This window comes from Myripristis murdjan, chromosome 20 (assembly GCF_902150065.1).
Source record: "Myripristis murdjan chromosome 20, fMyrMur1.1, whole genome shotgun sequence".
In the NCBI taxonomy this organism is placed as follows: Eukaryota; Metazoa; Chordata; class Actinopteri; order Holocentriformes; family Holocentridae; genus Myripristis; species Myripristis murdjan.
Window position 1 is genome coordinate 15,034,569 of NC_043999.1, and position 26,121 is coordinate 15,060,689.

At 42.1% G+C, this 26,121-nt stretch overlaps 1 protein-coding gene across 7 annotated transcripts in view; it reads right to left on the reverse strand.

The window, feature by feature from the left end:
* eya1 (EYA transcriptional coactivator and phosphatase 1) overlaps positions 1-25,441 on the reverse strand; it is a 44,421-nt gene extending 18,980 nt beyond the window's left edge. The window contains exons 1-10 of one of the 7 annotated variants that reach the window (XM_030079819.1): positions 25,179-25,441; positions 17,274-17,401; positions 14,846-14,923; positions 12,536-12,602; positions 12,011-12,153; positions 10,961-11,083; positions 5,744-5,826; positions 4,914-5,100; positions 3,194-3,336; positions 2,330-2,413 (exon numbers count right to left, since the gene is read on the reverse strand). In XM_030079819.1, the coding sequence (XP_029935679.1) occupies positions 2,330-2,413; positions 3,194-3,336; positions 4,914-5,100; positions 5,744-5,826; positions 10,961-11,083; positions 12,011-12,153; positions 12,536-12,602; positions 14,846-14,923; positions 17,274-17,397 (1,032 nt within the window). In that variant the 5' untranslated portion in view covers positions 17,398-17,401; positions 25,179-25,441. Of the gene's footprint in view, positions 1-2,329; positions 2,414-3,193; positions 3,337-4,913; positions 5,101-5,743; positions 5,827-10,960; positions 11,099-12,010; positions 12,157-12,535; positions 12,603-14,845; positions 14,924-17,273; positions 17,402-19,196; positions 19,348-25,178 lie in introns of those variants that run through there. The other 6 variants (XM_030079817.1, XM_030079818.1, XM_030079815.1 and 3 more) reach the window with 6 other exon arrangements.
* Positions 25,442-26,121: the final 680 nt, after the last annotated feature.

Below are 26,121 nucleotides of genomic sequence, written 5' to 3' on the forward strand. Positions count from 1 at the left end.
TAGCCCCCCACGTCAACAGGCCACCGACTCTCTTTCTCTCTCTCTCTCTTTTTCTCAGTCCCAACCTCTAGTGTGGTTGAAGCAGTTTCAGGCCTATGGGGGTGGTTTGGTGGGAAAAGGCAGTGTAAAGTGCTGCTCTCTGTTGCAAGTGAATCCTTTCCAATTAAATCTAAACAATCAGTCAGTGAGGGAGTTAAGAATACAAGCAGGCCAGAAGGCCAAAGGGCTGCTGCTGTCCCTGCTCCAGCACCACCTGTCTCGGGACATCAGTGCCATCTAAAGGGGCGCCAAGTCCCACCCCTGCCCGCCACCCCCCACAACTCCTACCCGAAGCCCCTAAACCCCCTCCTCCTCCCCCTTTAAGCTCCAGCCCTGGCCAGCCCAATAGTAGCACAGCTGGCCTCAGCCATCAGCTTTATGGGGGCGAGCTGCCTTGATGCCAATTAAGAGAGCTGATAAGAACAGCAGTGTGTGCGTATGTGCAAGTGTGTGTGTAGAGGGGGGTGGGGGCGGTATACAGCAAGTGAGAGAAAGTTTGGATGTGCACTCCTGCAGATACAGATCTATTTATAGTAAGCACAGCGTGGCTAGAAGGGAAAAACACCCTGTTTTGTAACTTTTTGTTTACACCACTGAGATAGAGATGACATGTATGACAGACAGCAAGGAGGAGCAACAGGAGAAGAGGTGGTGGTGGTAGTGGTGGTGGTTGGATGGGGTTGGAGGTGCTGGTAGTGGTGGTGGTGGTGAGGGGGTCTGCTTGGCTTTCTTTTCTGAGGTAGTTTACAGATCTGTTTGCCTGATAGGCTTCGGGGGAGAACGCTCTGTGGTCGGTGGGTGTAATCGTGTCTCCGTCTCATAATATTGCTTTGGTGGGAGAGTGTCAGCAGGTTGGAGCTCAACAGGAAGAGAAACTAGGGAAACAGAGAGAGTGAGATGGGTGGAGGAAGAGAAAGAGAGGGAAAAAGGAGAGAGTGAGGGAGACTTTAGCGGCTGTCACATCCTATATGAGGTCTGACGGAATGGGCCCTTATGGAGTCAGGAGTGTTTCCTGTTTCAGAGGAGCACACTGGAGACCCTGTGTGTGCATGCATGTGTGTGTGTTGTGTGTGTGTGTGTGTGGTTGGAGAGGCCCTCATCAACTGAGCCACAGCTCCCTAAACCTTAGCTCTCTCTTTCTCCAGCATGCAGGGCTAAGGATAAAGTAAATAAACAGTGGAGGGTCGCGGGGCAGCCCTCTTTCACCCCCAAAACAAAACACTGCCCCCATCAAACACCCCCTCATACCAGAACAAAGGCACGGACCACGGGCCACAGACGCTAAGCTCTCTGACATATGAGAAGCAATATATCATTTTCTACTTCAAAAACAGAAAACTCCACACCCAAAAACAAACCAGTGATAGGAAATTCTGCCCTAAGACAAAATAAAACAAATGAAATAAAAAAAATTATATGAAAGTAGAGAAATGTTCTATGATTATCTTTCATGGTTACAATGTAGCTCAAAGAGAGAAGTTGTGGATGCACAATGACAGCTATATAGAACTTGTGACCTCAATGAAGCCATGAGAATAGGAGTTTGTCTTATTTCCCAAATTGTTTGTTTTGAAAGTTTAAATTTGGAGAGGCAATTTATATGGAATAACAAATAGCAAAGCCTGGAAAAGTAAACTTTTCATCTTGAAATGACTAAACACAACGACATGGGATGGAAAATGACCTTCCTAATGCAATAATTCTATATGCTGGATAACATTATATACTATGTATTTTTTGAATTTATATACACAGCATTTTTATCCTTGATTACACCCTTAATAATTAAAGTAGTGTGATTTAATTTAGCCCTAAAGAAGAGGAGCTCCCTGCTCTATTTTGAGTTTAGACTGTATTACATTTGGTGGTCTCAATCTCTTGCCAAGTTCTCCTGGGAAATCCTTGCCTGAAAAGGATGGATTGAGAAGCACTTAATTAAACTAACAATGTGGCATTTCTGAAGGAGAAAGGAACACTTAAGATGTGTCAATAGACATCCAGGGTGCAACTGTTGTGAGCCCCTACAGCCGAGCCCCGACCAGGCTTGCATAGCTCCAACAGCTGCAAAGAGCAGCCAAATACTTGCCAGGCCTCATTGGACCTATTAAAAAAAGAAACAATTATCTGTACATTGAGTTCTGCTCTGTCTCCTCACTATGGACTCAAGGCACAGTGAAATCTATCCTCCTGTCGATGGCTATTTCCCCGCTCTGATCCTTTTTTGCCTTTTAATATTTATGTGTTTTGCTGATAAAATGCACCGCTACTGCCCCAGTCTGATGTCACTCACCCGTCCATATCTGTTGGCGTAAGACCCCGTGAGCAAGGAATGGAAAACGATGATTGTTTCATCCAAGTCCCAGATGAAAACTCGCTGGAGAGATGGGGGATGTGGGTATGGGGGCGAGGAGGAAGAATGAAACAAAGAAAAACAGAGAGAAAAGAGGCAAAATCAATGGTGCACTCTGTAGGGCTGCAAGGTGATCCCCCTGGTCAATAGGCCAGGAGCGTGTATTTGTGTGCCACAGGGACCAGGATCCATTTGCTTGGGTTGGTCACCGCAACACTCCTCCCATCACCCCACCACACGCTATCTATCCCTTGCCCTTTACATTAGAGCAATCAATAATGACAAACTAATTAACTAGATATGTTAACATGCAATGATGTCAGCGCTATAATGGGCACTATTCAACTCTTTGAAATTCACATCATATTAATGAAGAGCCCCCTGAATCATCAAGGGTTTATTTGGACATATGGCCACTATTTGACATTAATACACATACCAAAGTGTTATATGGCACATGGTGTAACAGTACTATTGTTAGTCAGCTATTGACAAGCCTCAGAGGACGAGAATATATACATTATTCACTCTGATACTGACTCACTTCAAATAGAGCGTTAATCACATGCCTTATTGTTTATTTATTAGGTATACATGAGAACTTTATATAAGATATTTATTTAGTGATGTCATTCAATCCAAAATGCATGAATAACCCATTTATAGTTAAGGAATCAAATCTTTAAGAATTAATGCCCATCAAGTGTTAGAGCTGGTGTGGCAGCCATATAGTAAGTGGATTAGCATGTGTGTGCCTCAGACAGGGCGAGGCTGTCTGTCGCCAAGGTAGCGGGCTCACCCTACCTCAAGGTCGGAGTCGGGCGGCGGTGATGGGTTGTTGTTCCTTCTTCCGCGGCCACGTGACTTTCCATCCGAGGCTCGGCGCAATCGATCCGAATCTGAATCTTTAATGGGGGTTGATGGACTGTGGATGGTACTGTACTCTCCTGAAAGGAAGGAAAGAAGGAAGGGGGAGAATATAAAAAGAGCATATTGAAGATATTCTATTATTTGCTTTTAGCAAAGAAGTTTAGGTGACCATTTGTCTTGATGCGGGATGGGCAGTTTCCTGTGACATTATGTAGTGACTGTGCTGGCCTACAGATACCAATCAAACATAATGTGGCTTACTAGTAAAGCACATGCTCAATGGTATTGTGTTCCATTCTGATTTAAAAAACCAAATGAGGCAACACAGCAGGCATAATCCAGAAATAGTAAAGATGTCACTTAACTTAAAATTGAATGACTGTGTTTGAAATTGTGTTTATTTGAAGCCTGATGTCTCTGGTGTTGATCGATGGCAATTGCAAATGCAGTCATAAAATTTTGACTGACTTATAAATGATATCATCAGTCCACTGTTGCCAGATGATGCATTAATGTCACATCCAATTATGGTGAAAGTTTTCAACTGCATTCAGTTTACACTTTATTTCTGCTTGCCACTCTGCAGTATATTACATTTGATGGCTGAAATGATTTCCTACAGCTAGGTATTGTGTTCGAGCACAAGCATGAATCTGGGTTAGTACATTTAGAGTTACATTTTAGGCATATTTAGCTGACGCTGTAATCAGAATCAGAACACTGAGTGAGCAGGAAGGATTTCAGTGTCTTGCTCAAGGACTCTTAAAAGTTCATTCAAAAATAAAAATGCTGTCATTTTCTGTTCACTCCCATGCCAGTTGAAACATGGGTGAAGTGTTCATGTAACACACAGCAGCATTCTCCAGAGCAACTACAGTCAATGGGAAACAAACAAAACAGGTAAAAAAAAAAAAAAAAAATGTAACAGAATTACTCCATAAAGCTCATGCAGCATGATCCAAGTCTTCTGAAGTCAATGATCATGTATGAATGGATAAACACTCATATTTACACTATTATGTAGTGCAAATCTTTGATAGTCTGCTAATGAATGTGCACTCAAAACTCACATGACCATCTTCTCCTTGACAAGAACTTGCAAGAGGTTTCATCAAGTTCTCAAGGTGTTCCCACAAACTTCTGCAAGCTTGATGAGTTACTGCAAGTTCTCATGAGTCCTCACCAAGTTCTCATCAAGCAGAATCAGGACACACAATGCTCGGCCGCATCTTAGTGTGAACCCGTTTGCTATCAAAGGCTATAGTCGAACTTGGCACTAAACAATAGTGTATGGGATGGGATCATTTGGCTTTGGAGGGCTTGGATCATGATGCACAAGCTATATGGAGAAATTTTGTTGTTGTTTTTTTCCCTTTTTGGAACTCTAACAAGCAAAACTCACTAACTTCAGTCGTTTTAGAGAAGGCTGCTATGGAGCTGCACTATCTAATTCCCTGTGAGTCGTACTGACAAAGACCGTTCGCCTGTGTTTCAGCTGGCACTGAGGTGAGTACATACATTCTCACTTTGAGGTGAACTGTTGCTTTAAATAAGAAACACGATTGTTACCAGGCTTGAACATAAATCTTAACGTTACACAACAGTCTTTCTAACAACTAGACTGTTTCGGTGACCCATCCGGCTTGTTTCCTACCTGCAGGGTTCTCTGTAAGGGCCTGGCTGGTGATGCCAGAGGGGGGCTCCTGGAGGGTGTAGGTGGCGGTGGTGGAGGGCGTGCTGGGGCTGGTGTTGTTACTTGTCATGTAGGGCGAAGTGTAGGGCGAGCTGTTATAATACTGAGCATACTGGCCCTGGCCAAAGGCTGGGTAACTGGGGTAGTCCTGCAGAGAGAGAAGAGGATGGAGGGAAGTGAGAAAAAGGGAAGGTTTTGGTAGCCAGAGTGGCAAGGAGCAGTAGGGAGAAGTAGGGTGCAATTGGATAAAGATAAGGTTAATAGAGGGAGAATGGGTTTAAAGAGAGTGAGGAGAGATAAAGGATAATGGAAGGAGAGACACAATAGGGTGAGAAAGGGAGTTTTAGAGCAAAGAGATGGAGGGAAAGAGAGACAAAAGGTAGCAGAGTAGAGGGAGAGAAGTAGGAGGTTGGGCAGAGTAATGTGAGATATGCCCTGCACCAGTGTTGCTACTTTACAGTGCAGATTCCAAAACATAAATGCAAACACATGTCTCTTCTGTCCTACATCTGGACAACGATCTGTCTTGTTTTTTTTTTTCCTCCTCCTTTTCCTCTGTGGCATAATACATGTGCTCGGGGAGGCAGATAATCCCTGCGTACAAAGCTTTTGACATCCTGAGTGATTCATGTTTGAATGTGTCACGGATGAAATGTAACATATTGAGTATGCATGTTTCATAAAGATTTCCAGGTTGGGTAGAAGTCTATGATTTAAACTTATATATATAGCCTGATAGCTGCATGCCGATACTAGATCACAGTAACAGAATGAGAGGGAAAGAAGGGTACCTGTTGTGTGCTGTTGAAGCCAGTAGAGTTTGTCAGAGAGTTGCTTCCTGCATACAGTCCTGATGTTGTTGTGAACGTACCACCTGCAGGCACAAAATAAATTTTGTTCTGAGTTATATAAAGAGATGACATACCTAATCAAAATTTAAACTAGGGCTGGGTGATATGGACAGAATAAAATAATGATTAAGTATTGATATTGTGACAATATTTTAGGGATAACTATTGATGCTTTCATAAGATATTTACACGTAAGATATTTTTTGATAAACAGCATCATCATTAGTAATGTGGATATCATGACCAAGAAGGTAGAGGCAAACAATAAAACCACTAGAACAGGCTAACAACTTCAGAAAATTAAACCCCTTTACTGTAATGCAGCCTTTAAAACCAGAAAGACAACACTTACGCCATATCACAATATTACAATACTGAAAATCCCAGTCTCATATCACAATATCAATATACCACCCAGATCTAATTTAAACTGTAGTATTTCTAAGCAATGCAGCGACAGAAATGAAACGGCACATTGTCAAGGACCCAAAAAAAAAAAAAAAAAAAAAGTTTGTCTTTTGTGAAACAACTATTTGGGGTGGTGAACACAGGGAGGCCTTAGGGAGACTCCAACAGCAGCCTTATCTTCCTCCTCTTCCTACCTTATCAGTGATTGGATCTGCCCTGATGAATGACGGAGGGGGGGCAGGACCTGCTCCCCGAGCCGTCCGAGCCCTCACAATGTGAGGAACACAAGAGGCTGTTGTGTGCTGAGCTACCGAAGGGTGGAGCGGGTGGTGGTGAAAGGGCTATGTGAGTGTGGAGGTGGATGGGGGGGTGGGTGGGGGTCGGGGGTGAGAGAGAGAGAGAGAGAGAGAGAAATACAGAAGGACAGCTGAGGTCGGAGTGGGTTGTGTGTGTGCGGGCTGTGATGACATCCTGCCCCAATGAATATGTATGTTCCTCCTTTTTGCTACCTCAAAAGAAGCACCTCTGGGGTAATTAAATCATTCAAAGGGGCTGATAGCATCTAATGGCTTAATAATATACATGACATGAGTTATAGAGGCTTGGATAGGGGAGAGGAGGGGCGGTGGCCCCTGGGGCACGACTACTCTCTTCAGCAGCCATCCACCTGTACTCTCATGTCAGGCAGGAGAACAGCAGGAGGAGTCGCTTAAAGGGGATCAGAGACAGGCAGACAGACCGCAAGACGACACAAAGAGGAAGAGGGAAGACTGGAGGCCCACAAATTAAAAATGTCTATAACTGTATGTGCTTTTATGTGTGACTATTGTTACTATGTGTCTGTTTTTATGTATGTGACTACATGTGCCCACATGCCAATGTTTGGCTCTCGCATCAAACCTTGTGCGATGCCTGGTAACAAAGAGATCAAGTAAATTTTAAGAATGCAAATGCCAAGAATATGTTCAAAATCAGGGTAAAATCACACTAAGTGTCTTTAGCTCAGCTCCTATTACAAATATGACCTCTGGGCTTCATTATTTGCTCCTGTCTATACAAAGAAGGATCACTTCTCCATACATCCACAGGAGACATTAATGAGAGCTACCGCTGCAATCTTTAAAAAGCTTCCTCACTTATCACCACAATGGCTCTCCCATAGCCACAAAATATCCCGTAGCTTCAATGAAAACGAAGGGGGAGATAAATTTACTGTTCCTAAATAGGGGCGTAATTACACCTTTGTTCCCAGAGACAAACAGAGGGAGTTCCTTTCATCCTCTGGTCATTGGCCCCATCAGGAGGGCCCTCCCACACCGTGACAAACGTGAAGCAGCTTTCAGAAAAAAGGGGGAGGGATGAGGAAAAATGGGAGGCCAAGGAGGGTAGAGTATGGAAGACGGCGAGGAAGGGAGAAGACGTAGTCCAGTGTTTAGCCAAGTCACTTAGCCAAGTATCCAGTGCTGTGGCTAAAAAAACCTCCAGAGAAACAAAGCACCTCCCAAGATCCTAAGATTACCAAAATCCGCCAATTATTTGTGTAGTTTCTCACTCTCTACCCTCAGCAATCACATGTAGACACAGCAGATTTTTACCTTGTTTTCCACTCTGGCCCCTACAGCCTCTTTTCACCGGGACTGTTCCCTCCTTTTGTTGTTTAGTTTGATATTTCAAGGCCTGTAGGGGGAATTTTTAAACTTCTGTGTTCTTCGCAGAGAGTTCGACATCAAGTGAAAGTCTCACAAAACAATGGGAGAGAGGCCAAGGGGGAGTAAGACTTTGAACGACAACAAATTAGCCTAATGCACAGTTCAAAAAGTCATAAAAGCTCTCACTCGCAGGGTTAGGGGGTTACTCTGTGGAGAACAAGGACCCACATAAAAGCCAAGGGGACCCCTGCTAGCCCAGTGAGAATGGGCCCATGCTGTTGGGGGTGGTGTTGCTGGTTATGGTAGGGGGAGAGAGAGGAGGCCTTGTGGTTCCCCGGGGGGCATGTTTTCTCTCCCTCCCCCTTGTCCTGCTCCAGTTAGCTCACTCACTCAAGACCAGACATCATCCCTCCCTCCTCTCCTTCTTCCCTCCTGCCTTCTGGCTCCGCAATTGGAAGTCCATTTGCTTTGCTTGATCAGTCCCCTTGCCATGGGCTATGTCTATCATCAGTGCACAATATTTGTAGCAGAAGTTTGTATGCCCCACTTGGGAATAGGCTATCAAGTCCAGATGGGCTCTCCTTTTAAAAGGCAGCCCGGGCTTCAGCTTCTTCAGCTCACACTGCCACTGGGACAGAACGCTGGAACCCAATTATTCACCTAATTAGCATCTGCTAGGTCCCACCATGAGCACAGCCTCTGTGCCTCTTCGCACACCTCAGACATCTTTGAAGAGAAAGTCTAGGCAAGCTTTTTTTTTTTTTTTTTTTTGAGCCCAAACAATGAACTGCCCACGTGGGATTGCAACATCGAAACGGACAAAAACAACGTCAACCCCCTTACAAGTGTTGTATCATGACTTTAGCAAAGCTCCATGGCATTGGGCATAAAAGCGAGCAGCAAAAACATTAATCTAATCGTCCTCCGCCTTGACAGCTGGCCACAGGCTGGTGGCAGGGACGCTGTCCGAGAGCGGGAGTATCAGATGTAGAAAAAGGGACTTTGGTTGGGACAGCAGGCCTCAGGCACCTCTCCCGGGCAGATCAATAGGCCAGAGAAAGGGATGATGATGGTGTGGCTGAGGGCCAGAACCACAGTTAGAGAACTCAGGGCCAGAATAGTGGTCAATCTGTCATCTAACATGGCTGTCAATTACTAACGCACTTAACGCTGCGTAGGGCATCCGATAGCCAGAGATAGCAGGAGAGGACAGCGAGAGACGGAGAGAGACGGAGAGAGATGGAGAGAGAGAGTAAGAGCATAATACTCACAAGATGAATGGGCACATAATACTGTCATCGTGAGTTAAACCACCAAGGGCAGGAAAGCAGCTTGTGCATTCTGCCTCACATGCTCTGTCTCTTGTTCTCTCTCTCTCTCTCTCTCTCTGTTTCTCCTTTTTCAGGCTCTCGGCAGCCTGTTGGACGGGGCTGCAGATCTCCGACTGTGGCCGACTGTATTTGGTTAAGAGGCGTGGAAAAGAGGCTTCCCCGCGCCACATCTGCTGCTGAGCTGGCGTTATTTATTGTGAGATGCTCTGGAGGCTTTTCAACAACATGTGGAGATGTTTCTACTGTCACACATTACACATTACAGGAGAAAACACAAAGACTAGACCAGCAGTTAGCTAGCTTGCCCTTGCCTCGTGCAGGTGCTGCCGAGGAACAGAGGCTTTTTGAAGCAAGACAGAAAGAAAGAGCAAGAGAAAGAGAAAGAGAGAGAGAGAGAGAGAGAGAGAGAAATAGAAACACTACATGACAGCAGGCCTGATCTACATTTTAACTGCCCTGATACACACATACACAGAGTGTGTGTGAGAGAGAGAGAGAGAGAGAGAGAGAGAGAGAGAGAGAGAGAGAGAGAGAGAGAAAGAGAGAGCAACAACTCATCTTTATCGGTTTCAAGGCCATAAATCTCCACGGTCTCAGCTCTTAAACAAATATAAATATGATCACAGGGAGAGAAAAAACAAAGGGCAGGGAGGGGGGAGCGACATGGCTGGTGCCTCCTAAGTGCCTGCCATTTTTCCATCTGTGTTGATTCGTTTTAAGAGGAGAGGGAGCAGTCGTATGGCTGCCTGGACGCAACCATCTGTCGGCGAAGAGGGTGAGGGCCGTGTTGTGAATCAAGTCTGGCTCTGCATGCCATTAAATCAGGGGCAGAGATCTATTTCTGTAATCTGTTTTAAAGAGAATAAAATAAACCTTGTTTGGCAGGGGGGTGCAGAGGGTGAACATGGCAGAAAAAATGTCTGGATGGAGAAATGACGTGAGGATGAGCCAGAAGGGAAAACAAGTGATAAGCGATATTTGGAAAAGGATGGGAAAGAGGTGAAGAGAAGAGACGAGTGAATGCTTTGATGGGAGTAACGCCAGAGAGATGAAGATAAAAGGTCAGAGAAAAATAAACATAAAGAGGTGGGTCTAATAAAACAGAGAAAAAAAGGGGGAAAAATATCACAATGCGAAATGAAACACGCACACCACCCTGCTCACAGAAAACCTTTTCAAGCTATGAATTTTTAGGCCATTGGAAGGGGTGTAACAATTCATTCATTCATTCATTACATGGAAGCACTGATTATAAATTCTGAGAATTCAACGGAATCGATTTGCTGAAATAAATAAACAGAAGGAATTGCTCTAACTTTGGCCTGAGTTGATATGAAATGCTTGTACTAAATGTACTAATTATAATATAAGTAATTATAAATAATTCTTTTTTTTTTTTTTTTCGCATTTCAGATGAAAAAGGATAGTGTTACATTATTGCATGTGTATAGTAATAGATTTTGACTAAAACGTATTGATTCAAATCATTGAATTGAATCTCAGTTTACCAACTTTAAATTAAACAGTCCCAAAAAAGAAAATCATTGTTGAACTGAATTGAACCAACTAGTTAAACCAAAAATTCACACTATAAAAACGTGTTTCCTATTTTTGCTTCCTACTTCGGTTAAAATGGTTAGAACGGCAATCATGCTAGCAGGTATGAGAGAGACTCATGGCACCTCTGGCAGTTCTTCTGTACCCCACAATAGCCCAGAGTGGCTGGTGTGAAAATATGGAGGAGATGGGCTTCAGTCTGATGTCCTCACCTTGCATTTGGTAGCTGTAGGGCGCCTGTCCTGTCTGAGGCGTGGTGAAGCCCGAGCTGTAGCTGAGGAAGCCCGTCTGTCCCGGGGACTGGGCCTGGCTCAGACCCCCCTCCGTCTTTATGCCTGCCCACAATGGACCTAAATCAGTTAGTGACACCAGATCGGTTTGATGCACAGGCAACAGTCAACACACAGGTTTCAATTACACTGGACACAGCAAAGGGACACATAGCTGGTCGCTGTGTGTAAGTGTAACAGTCTAATCACAATGGATGATCACTGATTATCTGATTACTGATTATCACTATCATCAATTGTTTAGAAATATTTGCTTGTACTGCGTTAAGGAGCTGTCCATAAGACAAACTGTACTTGGCTTTCACACCAAAAACCACACCATGTGCAGCCTATGTTTGATTTATTCATCAGTATTATTTTTTATTATGTAAGAAAGACTATCTGTTAAAATTTGCACAGTTAATATAAAGTTTGAGATATGCTGGTGTTTGTTAGTTAATCTGGCCACTGGTTAGCCTGAATCAGTCCCAATGCCTTTTCTATGCAACAGCAGGTTTGTTAGCAGTTTGCCACCACTCAAACAAACACTGTAAATTCCTCCACATATTGGAGGGTCTTTTGGGGTCAAAACACTCCAAAGACCTTGGACAAATAAAGCACATGGCCATGTACTCTAGCCTTTGCTGTTGCAATGCCAGAGGAAACCAGTTTTTGTTTTGAAATTTATATCAGTAATCTTTCAGATCTCTCTGAACAGCACAATAAGCAAATTCAGTTTTATCGCATTCAAGGACAATATGCAGGCACTAAACAACGACTCAGCATCTCTCCTGCTCTTTCTTTGGTGGAGGAATTGTGGGAAAACGGTTTGGTATGACTTTGCTCCGACTTTAAATAGGGGAAAAATATTTTACTCTGCTTCCCTCCTTGTAGCATTGCAAACAATATGAAGAATATCTGAAAATGAGGACATTTATTTGAATCTTTTAGCCAGACAAGAAGAGGATATGATGTGTGATAGTGAGATCTTACCATAAGCTGGGATGCCATAGGGCTGGCCAGGCTGGGGGTAGCTAGCATAAGCTGCGGCCTGCTGCATTCCTGTGGTGTACTGCGTCTGCCCATACGCAGCCATATTTTGGGATGAAGGGGTAGGAAGAATATGTGGATATGTTCTGCTATTTGAGAAAAGAAACAAAAGACAAAAGTGAGAAAGGAAGGCAGGAAGAGAAAGGTCCATATTTTACCCCCAAAACCATAACACAAACTTTGCTCACGGACAAATTCTTTGTGATTGTGCTACTTAATTTTAAATACCGAGCCAAGCTGCAAGACAGATAGCATCGCATGGCCGATATACATAGTGAAAGAATAATAACTGGCAAAGGAAATTTTTGCAAGATAATAATTACAACAGATTTTAGAGTGCGCAAGCTGCAGACATCCATGCAAACAAAGCCAGTCGAAAAAACCCCGATCTAGCAGAAGGATCTAATTAAAGATCCAAATGAAGTTGGATGCTGCTTATTTTTTAAAGAAAAATAAAAGAAGCCTTACTTGGAAGGGTAAATCTGCGGAGAGAACTGGTGAGTTTGTCTTGGGCTGAAGCCACTGGTTCCAATAGCTGAGGAGAGTTAAAAAGAAAAGAGGCAAGCACATATTTAAACATTAAGGAATAAGGTAAATATTATCTTTTGCCAACAGAACTTCTGGATTCCAAGGAAACAGTAATTACATTGCATTACTCTATTTATTTCAGTAACCTTATTTAAGGTTGAAAACCGGAGAGCAATAATGAAGTAAAATAATCAGGTAAAAACGTCAGGTTTTTCTGCTGACCCGCGTATCTGCGAGATACTTCTGGGCTGCCATGACGACCGCTGGTATAAACACACACAGGATGGTCTGAATCAGTCTGGGCCTGTGGCTTCGGCTGCCTCGGGCCTTTAAAGCCACAACCACATTGGAAGTGACATCACTGATTGCAGGTAATGAGCGCTACTGCATAATCATTCTTTCATTAAACCTACGACTCATCTGTGTGGTTCTAGAGCTGCTTTAACCTGTGAAAATTCACTTTGAGCCACAAATCACTCACAGAAATGTTCCATTTTTGAATCTGTTGTGAAAATTATACTGTAAAGAAAAGCGTTTTTGTTTTTTTTTAATTCATCAGTGTGTTTTGCAAGCAAGAGCTCAAATATACTACCGTTAATAAGAACACAAGAATTAAAAGCTAGGATAGGAAAATTTGCTTCAAAATTCTCTGGGAAAAAAACAACGTAATAAATTAAATTAAATAATGAAAACCATTATTTAGCATAGGAACTAGTCTGCAAAAGTGTTGTTATTTTGTAAACCAGAGGAACTTTTGTTCCTTTTGTTAATAATTTGATTAGTATATATATATATATGTATATATATATATATATATATATTTTTTTTTTTTTTTTTTTTTTTAATAATTTCAGATATCGTTTTATTATACTAAAGATCACTTTTCACATCTCATTTTTGAATAAATACCTTCATGTGAACGTGTAAATAAGAATATAATAAGCTGAGTCAGTAGACATCTACACTTTATCAGTTCTCTGTTGGCTAATTAACAGATAACAATTGAAACAGTTGTGCCATGGCCGCTGAGTGGCACGGTCCTGAAACATCTGTCTAATCGGTCGTGACATGTAAAATAAGGGATTTAGTTGCGGGGTGTGTGTGTGTGTCTCTTTGGGGGGTTGGGGGGATCCTAACTGTATGTAACTGTATGCTGTAACCCCTCACACACGTTATTAATATTGAACACTTTTCCCACATCAGCCGCACCTGCCACTGGACAAAACCTGCTCTTCTGCACAGAGCTTTGGGTTTCCCCACGGAGGATATGGGGGTATAACCTTACTAAATTTCATTAATATTGTCAAAGACAAAAGTCAAAGCAGTGATTTATGTGCTTCTAGCATTAAGGTATCAAGTACTTAGTTAAACATTTAAGGAAATAGGGGAGAATTAGCAGCAAGATAACACCATGCACAGTTGTTTCAGAGAGCGGGTTTTGATGGATGCAGAGCTAATAAAGCATTTTTATAGAAAACATAAAAGCAGCGCTGCAGTTTGAGATACAGGAGAAGGCAGAGAAAAAAGATGTTATGTGCAAATGCATGCATTGCTTATTTATTCCTTTTGCATTTCCTTAAATGCTCATAATGCTCTGAGGCTTTGGTTTTATGTGGCTTCATGTATCTGCGTGTGAGTGTGTGCATGGGTGTGTGTGTTATGTTTCCAGGTGTGAAAGCCCTGGCTCTGACAGGGTGATAGGGTAACAGCCCGTAGAGAGAGAGGGCCACTGGGACGCCATGTCACTCCACTGGACAGACAGGCTTAGTGCATTACAGGTCATAATTCAGTCCTCAGTGGCATGAGAACCAGCGGAGTGAACCCACACCCACACCCACACCCACACACACACACACACACACACACAAGCAAGCACAGCACATAAATATGCTGACAAAGGTTAGTTAGTCTCTCGTTGTTAAACAGTCATTCACACTTATGCACATACACACATGCACACACAGGCACACACAGTCACACACACACACAGGCACATACAGTCACTCACACACACACACACACGCACACACACACACACGCACACACACACGCACACAAACAATATTGGTGTTTTAGCTGCAGGGACACCTCCTGGGGCTAAAGCTTATCAGTCACCCATCTCTGGGCTCATCTCTCACTAATCAGTTCTGCAGCTGTGTGTGAGAAGGAGCCACACACACACACACACACACACACACTACACACACAAACACACACACACACACACCAAACAGTGCCCCCCACCCTCACCTGATCCTGAGAAGCTGTCTAGAGAAGTGTCTGCTACTGAGGTGGCGATTTCGCTGCTGCTCATTGGCTCTGTTTTAACTGCAAACAAAGAAGCCACACTGTCACCAAAGGAACCAAATTAAAAGCGGGCAAAAAAATCTAACTAAAGTCTAACTACTCCAGGCTCTCACATTCACTAAAGTTTGTTATGAAAATACAGCAAATGTTACTCAATGTAAAATAAAAACAAAGAAAAAAAAAAAACAGAACTAGGAAAATGTACAGGGCAGAGGGAGTAGTCAAACAACTTTCCACTACAGTTTACATAATAATGCTGGCAAATTAAATTGTACTTTATTATAACATACTACATCTGTATCAGTTAAAAATCAGTTCATTTTCTTTTGGGTTTGATCAGATAGACTTGATAGTTACTGATCTGTCTCATACAACCTGGAGAAACTCAATGAATTCTGTTATTTTTAAAACTGTGCAGGAGCCATTTCCCAATGTAAAATTAATTAATGCACTTAATTAATGCACAAAATTTTATTTTAACAATTTTATAAGAGCAACATAAGCAAATCTTTAGTCTAAAGAAACATTTTTTCTAACCAAAAAAATAACTTCAGTGAGTCTTTGACTTTATTAATTATACTTAACTATGACTTAATAGCTTACCCGTATTTAAATGTAGCATCAGGGAGAAATAAACAAATATAAGTCAGAATCACTGATAAAAAAAAGGAGCCCTGCATGGACGTGCAAGAACGATTGAAATGTCAAGGCAATATATGGTGTATAAAATCTTTTTAAGAGTAGCGAATGCTGTTTGACCTTGGCTCCTTTAAACAGCTACAGCAATAGATCTGCAAAGACAATTTCACAGCTATCTGACAGCTCAGGAATCTTTGAAATCAATCCATTTCACTTCAGGCGGGCTGGGGGAATTTTTTTTTTTTTTTTGGCAAAACAAATTCACAATGTGGGCAAGGGAGTCATGCTCAGTGGAATCCCTCATGGTTGAAGAAGCCATTTGCTGTCATGTTTTACATGTTTCCGCTATGCTTGTTCTGTGCAGAAACATATGTTGACGGGGAGCAATTCTTTTGAACAACACACCGATGAAAAAATAGTGGTAACGTGCATGCATAAACTAGCACACACTCAGGTCACAGAGCACACAATAACCACTGTATTCAGGAAACAGCATGGAACGTCCAAAAAATGAAAACTAAAATGCACAGTATGCGAGTTCACAATCTGACCATTCATTAACAATGGACTCAATTCCATCCAGTGTCAAACCATGCTTGAAACAGAATAACACAACAATTAAATGCCAAAGAGTTTCTGAATGAAAGGCACAATAGTTGAAGCAGCTTTTTTTCCATTTTGCAACAGATAAATGATGTCTTTTTTTCTTTCACAATTTAAATTTCTTTAACAGTGAATCTCATGAGCTAAGTAGAAATATCAAAAAGGTAAGCTACAAAGAGTGCTTTCATTCTCGCTCTCTTTCTTTCAGTGGAGCTGAGGAGAACACCAAGTATTGTCCTTTCATTGTTTTCACCAAGAGTAAAACAAACCTGCAGCGGACTGTGAGTTAGAACCTAACAACCAGTCTGCAGTGGTAAGCATTGTGATGTTATCACCTATGGGAAAGAAAGAACGTCAAAGGACACATGACAGTCTGCACCACGTCTACACGTCCTTTGTCAAGAACATACTGCATAAAAAATACACCCAGCTCAAAGCTCAAAGCACAGACTAACTTTGTCTGGAAGATGACATGCTACTCTAGAGGAAACATTTTAATGACTCGTGTTGGTTTGTGACATGGACCCGACTGCTTGACTAAACAAAGGCTCAGCTTCTGGCACAGGCGAATCACCTGAGTAAATAACTATGTACAGTACAGACCTCATGCAAAACACCATCCTTTTCATGCTGTGGGCTTTTGAATAACTACATGGTAACTTAAATAAACAGATAACCAATCTCTGGAAAAAAACAAACACTGTTAGCATTGGATTATATTAGCTGCCAAAGTGAAGCAGGCACTCTAATCTTGTATGGTGCAAAAAAATCTACATTGCAAAGTTGCAAATTTTTGATTTGAATAAGTGCATTTCCTTCCTCGCCTGACAGGCTGTCTAACACGGTATTACTGCAAATGTGTATCATTAGTACACCTTTAGAAAAAAAGATAAAAAACAGATGACATTTTCAGTGCAGTTACACCATTAGTTTCATTGCTATGCAAGACTTTCACAACTTAACAGAGGTATAAACGGTACACTGGATTCAACTCTAGGTTAAAAAAAAACTAACTGTGGTTAACACTGAGAACTACTGTGCAGCGTCCATTGCCCTTTTCAGCATTTTGTCATTAGAATAGCACAAGAGAGAGGGAGCAGCTACAGAGGAAAAGTACTGATACACATACCTTCAGTGCCATTGGGTGTCATGGAATTGTTATTGATGTGGGAGTTGTCGAGGTTGGGACCATTAGGAGATTCGCTGCTTCCACTTACTCGGCTGTGAGGACTGGCTAGATCCTGCATTTCCATAGACCTGACGAGAGACAGAAGCACACGCGCACACACACATACACACACACACACACACACACACACACACACACACACACACACACACACACACACAAACAAACCAAATTAAATTACACATATCACTTCGGCTCCAGGGAAGACATATGGCTGCATACACTTAGCAATGTACACAATATGCACATGCTTCAGTATTACAGATTTAGTGGAGTAAAATGATAATGCTGCTACACAGTGAAAAACAAATTATTGTATATAGATTACAGATCAGGAGTTGAGTAAGACAAAACAACAACAACAAAAAAATGCTGACAAAATTATACATGTACCTTGAATTTTAGTGAAAACTACACAAACACTATGCATCAATAAAATGCAGACATGAAATAAATTGCAGGAAAAAAAACACATTTACCTTGCTGAAAAGCGAATGAAATAATAAGGTAAAATGAGATAGAAAAATGTCGCAAACAAAAACATTACAGAATACAAAGATATGCAATGAATAGTAAACATTCTGACAGATACTTTCCTATTTCTCTTATCAAAACAATCACAATGCAAGTCAGCATGATATGAACACAACATGTTTACTGTCAATTTACTTTGATGTGTCTTGCAGCAGAAATGGCCTTAAGTGTATATTGCTTTGTGTGGTATTGCAGACAGTTAACAGATGTTTGTTGGTTTGAGGCTATGGTTAATGTGCTTGTTAAAACTGCAGCTCTCTGCTTGATTATAAGAGCCCCATGCCTCAGTGATGGGGAGATGAGAAGCTCACGAGGCATGTGTTTGCTCTGGCAAGCTCCTTAATTGTTGCTGTGTTTATACTGAAGACCACGCCATTGAAAACATTATTCTATCTTCTCATTTGTGTGCTCAGAGGATTTGATCAAGCATAGACAATGGAGTAGAGAGCAGGCACGAGTGATTTGAAAAGTACTCTAGCCCTTATTTGTCTTTGCCGCTGTGCCCAATGCAATACTGAGTTAATGAAATTAGGTCGAAATGTTTTGTACATTATACTGCCATTTCCAATTAGATTTCAGGGGTCTGAGTATCTCTGCTATCGATAAACATTGGCCTTTTACATAGGGCCACAAAGATAAATGCTCCAGTAAGTTTGAGTAGCGTAAGTGCTATCAGATGGCATGAATATGCCAGAATTATGATAGAAAGATTGAATTATGATATGTATTTACGGTATTTAAGATGAGATTATAATATTGTGATATTTTGATACTATGCTATACAGGGTGGTAAATGTATTCATTTTTTGCAGATAATTTCCATTTTAGTTATTCACATAAATATACATATTTTAAAGCATCATGTTACAAACAAAAATAGCTAAAAAGAAATAGCAAGAGAAAAGGCCAAGCCAATCTACTTCACATAAACTCCAATACTAGTAGCTGCATTGTCCTTTTCCCAGAGGTATATTAATTTACTCGTCCTCTAAAAATATCACACCCTTCACGCATGCAACAACACACAACTACACATATAGGCACTAAAGAAACTTTCAGACTGAATTACCACAAGCTGACAGTGGAATATTTCAATCTAACCTTATTTCCTTGACTCACACTCACTACCAAATCCCGTTTTCTCCTCTTTTGCCCAAATTTCCTTTCCATTAGCTGATGGCTAAAAAGCCTCGCTATCTCCAATCAGACAACCCAGCGGGCTGAGACAGGCTGACAGTTCTTTAGCAGAGTGTCTGAGCTGATCTCTGATGCCACGCAGAGACCTGCGTCTCTCTGATGCTGCTGGCACCAGCTCAACTCTGCTCTTACCTGGACCTGGACGGCTTTGAGTCCTCACAAACCACACTCCCTTTCTTTATTCTCTCTCCACCTGCCCCCCAGAGGAAACAATGTCACTCCTTGTTATTGCAGCTCGATGTCACAGTCCAGAGCCATCCATGACACAAAAGTGGTTGTCTGAGAAAACATTATTGTTATTCTGGAGCAGAATGGGAAGAGAGGGCTAGCGGGGGAACAGAGGCGCACATTGTCTCTCTCCGAGGCTGCAGCCCTGCTCCACTGTTGTTTCCTCCTCCAGGTCCTCCCTCCTCCCTGAGCGAGGGGAGCACGGCCAAATGACGGAAAGGTGATTCATCATTGGTCTACGACAGCTGCAAACTGGATTAGCCCTCCCCCAATCAACATGCAAAGCGGCTTAGCCAAGGTAAGCAGGAAGAGGGGGTGGTGGAAGAAGGAGGGGGGGTGTAGGAGTGAAGGTAGGCAGAGGGGTGAGGGGTTGGGGATAGTCGGGGCCGGGGGGCGAGCCTGCCTGCTTTCTTGCTTGAGGTAGCCTGCTGCTGGAAGGGAGATGGGACTTGTTGAGCAGAGGCAAGTCGAGCGTGACACCCCTAGCATCTTCAGCAGATCTTTCATCTGCAATTGACACTATCTGAAATTTATCAGCACTCCCTCTCCCGGCACACTGACAGGTCCTAATGACCGTCAGGGCTCTGCTTCCCGCGGGCCTGCCCCAGCCTGGAGCTACAGCACAGGAGACAGGAGGGAGGAGGAGACAGAGTGGTATATATATATATATATATATATATCTGAATGTATGAATGTGTGTGTGTGTGTGTGTGTCTGTGTGTGTGTGTGTGTGTGCACTCACATGGGCATTATATAGTTTGCTCCTTTCTCTGCTGCTCAAACACAAAGAATCATGTTCATGTCTTTTTCTCCAGGACAGAGACACATAACTCATGCATGCATGTGTCTGTGTGCATGTGTGCAAGCGAGCGCATATGCATGCACACAGACAGACAGACTGACACTGACACACACACACACACACACACACACACACACACACACATACACACAGGGCACTTCAGAGGCCCCCAGATCAGTGGTGCATCTCAGACAATGAAGGAGACTGGAAACAAGAACACGGAGAGCATATGGAGCCACATATGTTTCCTATGACGCTACGAATGCCTCTATTACTCTCCTTTAGCTGACAGTTACATTTTGCTGTCCACTCCCGCTCTGCTCGTCTCTCTCCAAACATCAAGCAGAGCCATATACTTGCCCAGCTATAACACTATATTAGAACTGACTCTGGCCCACCACGGGAATACAGGGTCCAAAAAAGGTCAAAGGTATTCAACTGGTCAGGAAGAGGGAAAAAAAGACATATAAAGTCTTTTTCAAAAATCCTGGCATGAATTTTTAATGGCTCACTGTTTACATGAGCCAGGGTAACCTGAGCTGCATGGTCTTAAGTTTTTTTTTCTTTTTTTTCAACTGGCTTTGCTCTTCGCACCAAGGCAAAGCCTTCATGAATACCATTCCAGCTTCACAATTTGCCTACTTTGCCGCTGCTCACGGTTCAGCCATCTTGGCAAAAATAACCATTATATTTCATCCTCACTTGAGAAGCCACGGACAACAGCCATGCCTCCTCCTGCTACGCCTAGCTGTTAAAATATGAGGAGGGGATGTAAAATACAAAGATGTCAATGGCAAAGAAAGTCCACAGAGGTAAAAAGCTATAAAGGCGAAAGAGAAACATGGTTTGCCACAGCACATTAACAACGATCACAGAGTCAGGGGGGTAAGCTGGGGAGAGGGAGAGAGAGAGGAGGAGAGAGACGGGGGGAGGTGTGGTGTGTGGTGGTTGGTTTCTCCGCAGTCAGGGCCTGTGAAGCCAGTACCATGCTGGTGTCTCAACCGCTGCCAGCAGGTGATACCAGCCAGGTGAGGAGAGAGGGGGAGCGAAAGAGAAACACGAAGGGAGACTAGAAGGGAAAGGGGAGGGGGAGGCTAAAAGCAAAAACAAGCCTTTCTTCTGCACCGCTAAATATTTATTGTCTAAAAAAGAAAAAAAAAAAAAAAAAAAAGACTGCATTCAGCATCTTTGATGTGCTTCTCACTTCAACCTGAACTGCCAGGTCTTTGAAGCTAGCAAGAACAAAGCCAGGCTAGATGAAGCGTTGGAAGTGTCATCAAGAAAAGAGAAAAAAAAAAAAAAGAAGAAGGAGAAGGGCCACAACACGCTTCACTCATGGTTGTTTGCAGGCCCTTTTGTTTCGCTTTACTTATTTCAAGACCTGCGTTTCCAAAGGCAAACACTGCCAAAGCCAAGCTTTTAACATAGATCATGTCAGCATGTAGGCTGTTTGAGCTGTCACAAAAACCCTTACTTCTATTTTGCTATGTATACTTTTGTCAGGAGGACTTAGGCTACCAATATTAAATTAAATGTAAGGTGTTATATCCACTCCAAAATTCTGGCGGATTAGTTTAGAAGTGTTTTCATGTATTAATGTCAAACCATTTCAGATAAAAACAAAATGAGATGACACTACAATAGAAATATGAAGGGATAATCTTGGATGATTTGTTCAATCCCTTCCTCACTCCCTGTGCCACATTTACTGGATATTAATTTTTTAGGGCAAAGAGTCCATAGTCCTTTGAATTTTACAGACTACGTAACCCATGTGTTGTGAGTTACAAGTTTTGAAAAACAATGCTTTAATCAAAATAACTTTAAAACAACTAATCCTCACTTAAGCTGGTCAGCTGAATCCACATGGTGGCCCAGGAAAAATAAATCCACTCGCAAAGAATGTAGATGCAGACAACAATTGGACACAGATGTGCGTGGAATTAGGCACAGTTTACAAAATGCTACACTTCACTTGTGTCTCCATACGTGGCCGAAGAAATGAAGACTGCCAACAATCGCAACGACAATTACCTTTGCTTTTTTTTTTTTTTTTCATCCATACAAAATTGGGCATTTGTGAAAAGACAAGTGCTGTGGTTTTGATAAAATGAATTGAACCATGATAAATTACACGGGAAAAATGAAAGTGCTTTTCTGAACTTTTTACTTTCTGAGTTAAATATTGTTGTTTGTTGAAATCCGTTAATTATATTATTATTGTAGCAATACACCTGCATTGGAAAAAAAAAGCAATGATCAAACAAAAATGTAAACTAAAATATGCTAGATAAAGAAAAAAAGTATTGGTATTTTTAATATTATATATACATTTACTTTCGCTGATGCAAAAGGATTTTTAAAAGCGTTCTAATGCAGCACATGAATGAGACTCGTTGCAACAAAACTGTGAAAGCGCACACAGCTTCACACACAATTCAAAAATTTGTACTTCTCTGTAATTAAAAGTGCAATTCCTAACAGATGTGGTGTTTGTTGATGTGCAATTTGTCTCTCTCATTTTGCTCAATCTGACATGGTGCTCCAGCAATTCACTCAATAGCTACATTAAATCTGTTAATACTGTGCTCTTCAACCCTCTAAATTATTTCCAGAAGGCCAGTTCGCCTTTGAGGGACCATCAAACAAGATTTAAGGTAGACATTTTATCACACCCTGCCTACCACCGTGACCACCACAGAACGAGAAAGACTTAAGAGCGCAAAGATAAACCCGAAGCCAGTGACATTCTTTAACAATAGTATCACATTAATTCTTATAATATTTGTTATTTCAAGTCAAATTTTAAACATTAATATGCTAAATTATTACCAAAACAGAATGAAAAGCAAAGGGAACTGTAACTCACATTACCCATTAAGGTAACACATTAAGGTTACAGAGGGGAAAAAGGGCTGCATTTTTCTAACGTGAAAACCAAAATATTAAAAATAGAGGCACACAGGCACAAATACAAAAATCCTTTTGAATACAACTTCTGTTTAGACTTACAACTCAGTGGCTTCCTTATTATCTTAGTAAAGGTAAACATATTGCCATTTACAAACAAACGCACAAGTGGGTATTAGTGACTGAGGAGCTGTATGGCAATCAACAGAGATCTTTAAAGCTCATTTCCTGCTCTTTCAGCCACATATTCCTGATCCAAACAGTGGCGTGTTAACAAAATAACACCCCACGGTATTTAGTAAACAACTCCAGCCCACTAATCGCCCAGTATGGGCTACTTAAGAGGAGGTCCTGTATTTCCTTCTTCTTTCTCTCGCGCTCCTTCTCTCTTCCTCACAAACACCCGAGTGAGGCTGCATCAATTAGCCCTCTGTGTCTTTCACCGATTTCAATCTCCACTCTGAGAGAGGAGGACGAGGGCTCAGCCGGCTACACACATCCATACGGAAGGCATCAGGCCTTGGGCAAACAATGCCTCCGTCACCGCCAACCACTCCTGCTTCTACATACATACACATGGAGCTGCAGCAGCCAGGCAGAGGCACCCTGATCTCTCCTGTGTACGCCTTATTAAAGCAAATACACAGGGTAAACAGCCCAAATCAGGCTGCTCATTATCTGTTAATTGGATAAATAGGGTTATTGTGTGAGTGAATGGGTGCAGCAGGCGGTCACACACACTGTCATGTTTGTCTACACAGAGCGGAGGCCACTCTGCAAGCAGTCTGGCTCATTTATTGCACCCTAACCTCTCTTTTGTCTACTAACACACACCTTTCTAAAGAGGGGAAAAGGGAAGGCGTTTGATGAATGCTTTATGAAATATGATGAAAAAGAAAAAAGGCAAAAAGGAAAAAAAAGAAACAGAATTTCAGAGAGATGCAACGCCTCGCAAATCCCCCTGACTCGTGATGTAAGGCTGTGATCACACAGAGAACATTAAACCAGAACATCCTTCAATTAGAGAGGCTAGTGATTACAGCAAGCCACTCGTCTTCACTACTGGAGAGAGAGTGGGGAAGCAGCAGGGTCCGGCGCTGGGCCTGTTGTCTTGGTCAGACACTGAGACCCTCACAGGCCTCCTCACAGCATTCCTGGCCTCAGCAGATGGCATTAGATGTCAACTGCTTTAACTGTGTTGGTTTTGTTTGTTCTGCCAGTCAAAAAGGGACTCCTGCAGGGACCAGTGTGTTTTGCTTACTTGATCAAAAATGTAAACCAAGCCGAGCACAAGAGGATCGTCGAGTTTGTAAGGAAATGTGGATATGCAATTATTATTATTATGCAAAATTAGATATTATTTTCTCACAGGATTGAAACTGGCTGTCTTTTTTTTATGCGATAAAGCTTTGTGATTTTAATTACATGAGGAGGACATTTATGAAAGGTATTGTTTTTTTAAGATGTCAAAAGATAAGTGCAATTTGAAACAGACATTTTTAGATAAATGGCATTTGTAATTACAGAGGAAGATATCTTTAGATAAATTGGATTATTGCGGTTTAAACCTATAAAACATATTGCAATGCGAGAACACGCATTATATATTTTAATAGTGTGACTATAAATTTATCTTATTATGTGGTAATGTCAGATTTCTAAAATATTTTTTATATTTACATGTAAGTTGTATTTTATGTTCAATTGAATTAAAACCAAACATTCAAGCTAAGTGACTTTTCATAGGTATTTATCTCTCATTAGCAATTAATTACAATTGCCTTGTGAATATTAAAGTTGGTCTTGTTTTATTTATTTTTTTCTGCTGCATTATAACAGCACAATCAAAATGAAAAAAGATGCAGCAGAAACTGTTTGAAAGTATAACAATGAATTGAGCAGTCCCTAAAATTCATTTGTTATTTTTACTGCCATGTTGCCATGAATGTTGTTTAATTGGTAACTGACTTTTATCATCTTGAATTAAATGCTGACACAAATGTATGAAACAAACGCCATCAGGCTGACATATTTACCTCTGACACACTTCCCTACTCTCGTATCATAATAATGATACTGAGGCAAAATCATAGAAATAGTTAAAAATGATACAAGGCAAGGCAGGGTGGTTAGCAAACCAACACAGTCATGTTTAAGGCAAAAGTCATACTCACTACAATTATGGTTGAATCCCCGTGTGTTTGCGTTTATCCCTTCTTATATTTTCTTCCTTTTTTGTCAAATCTTCTACAGGGAGATCGTTCAGTCCAGCAGAACGGACAGCAAACTTTCTAAAACAGTTCTTCAGGTGCCGGTGGGATCTGTAACACAACAAATGAACCCTACAAGACGACTTTTTTCTTTTTCATTTTAGGTGTTGGAACCCATGGAGCCCCGCGCGGTATCTCAGGAGACCAAGTCCTAGTGAGAAAGAGAGTTGTCCGATTACTGCTTCAGGCAGTGACTAGTGAGTGTCTGAGGAAGAGGGAAAAAAAAAGAGAGAGCGAGAGAGCGAGTGAGAGGGAGAAGGAGGGAGGGAGAAAGGCAGTGAATGAGGGAGGGAGAGGGAGGCTGGCTGCTGCCGTTTGAAAAAGCAGAACGTTGCTCCGTGCTCTCTCACAGAAAGACTTTGGGTCTGGAGGAGGCACGGGGGAGCTGCGCCTCACACCAGCTCCCCATATGTCATTCACTCCCAGCTTTAAGCAATAGAGCCCTCTCCAGATTGTATCAGTGAGACTAAGACAATGAAATGGCAGATCCCTCCACCGGTCCGCCTGTCCTCTGGAACACCAGGCTCGGCTCACACACCCCGAGGGCCCACACTTTTCCTCTCCCCCCTTTCCTCCCTTGTTTTTGTTATGTTTTTTTTCACCACAAACCACATTTTTTTGCTCTCTCTTGTGTGTCTTAGGTCACTGCAGGATTTCTCACTGTCAGAGAGGGACTTAAGAGGGTAAACAAGGTTTTAGGTCATTAGCTAAAGGTGACGGGGACCTGGGGTTTTATCAACGGCCGGAGCGGCTCGGCTGCGTCCATCCCCGCAGCAGTCTAGTGGAAGTCCTCCGTCAACACATACACACCACGTCTGTGTGCGAGGTAATGACTGCCTTCTGTCCG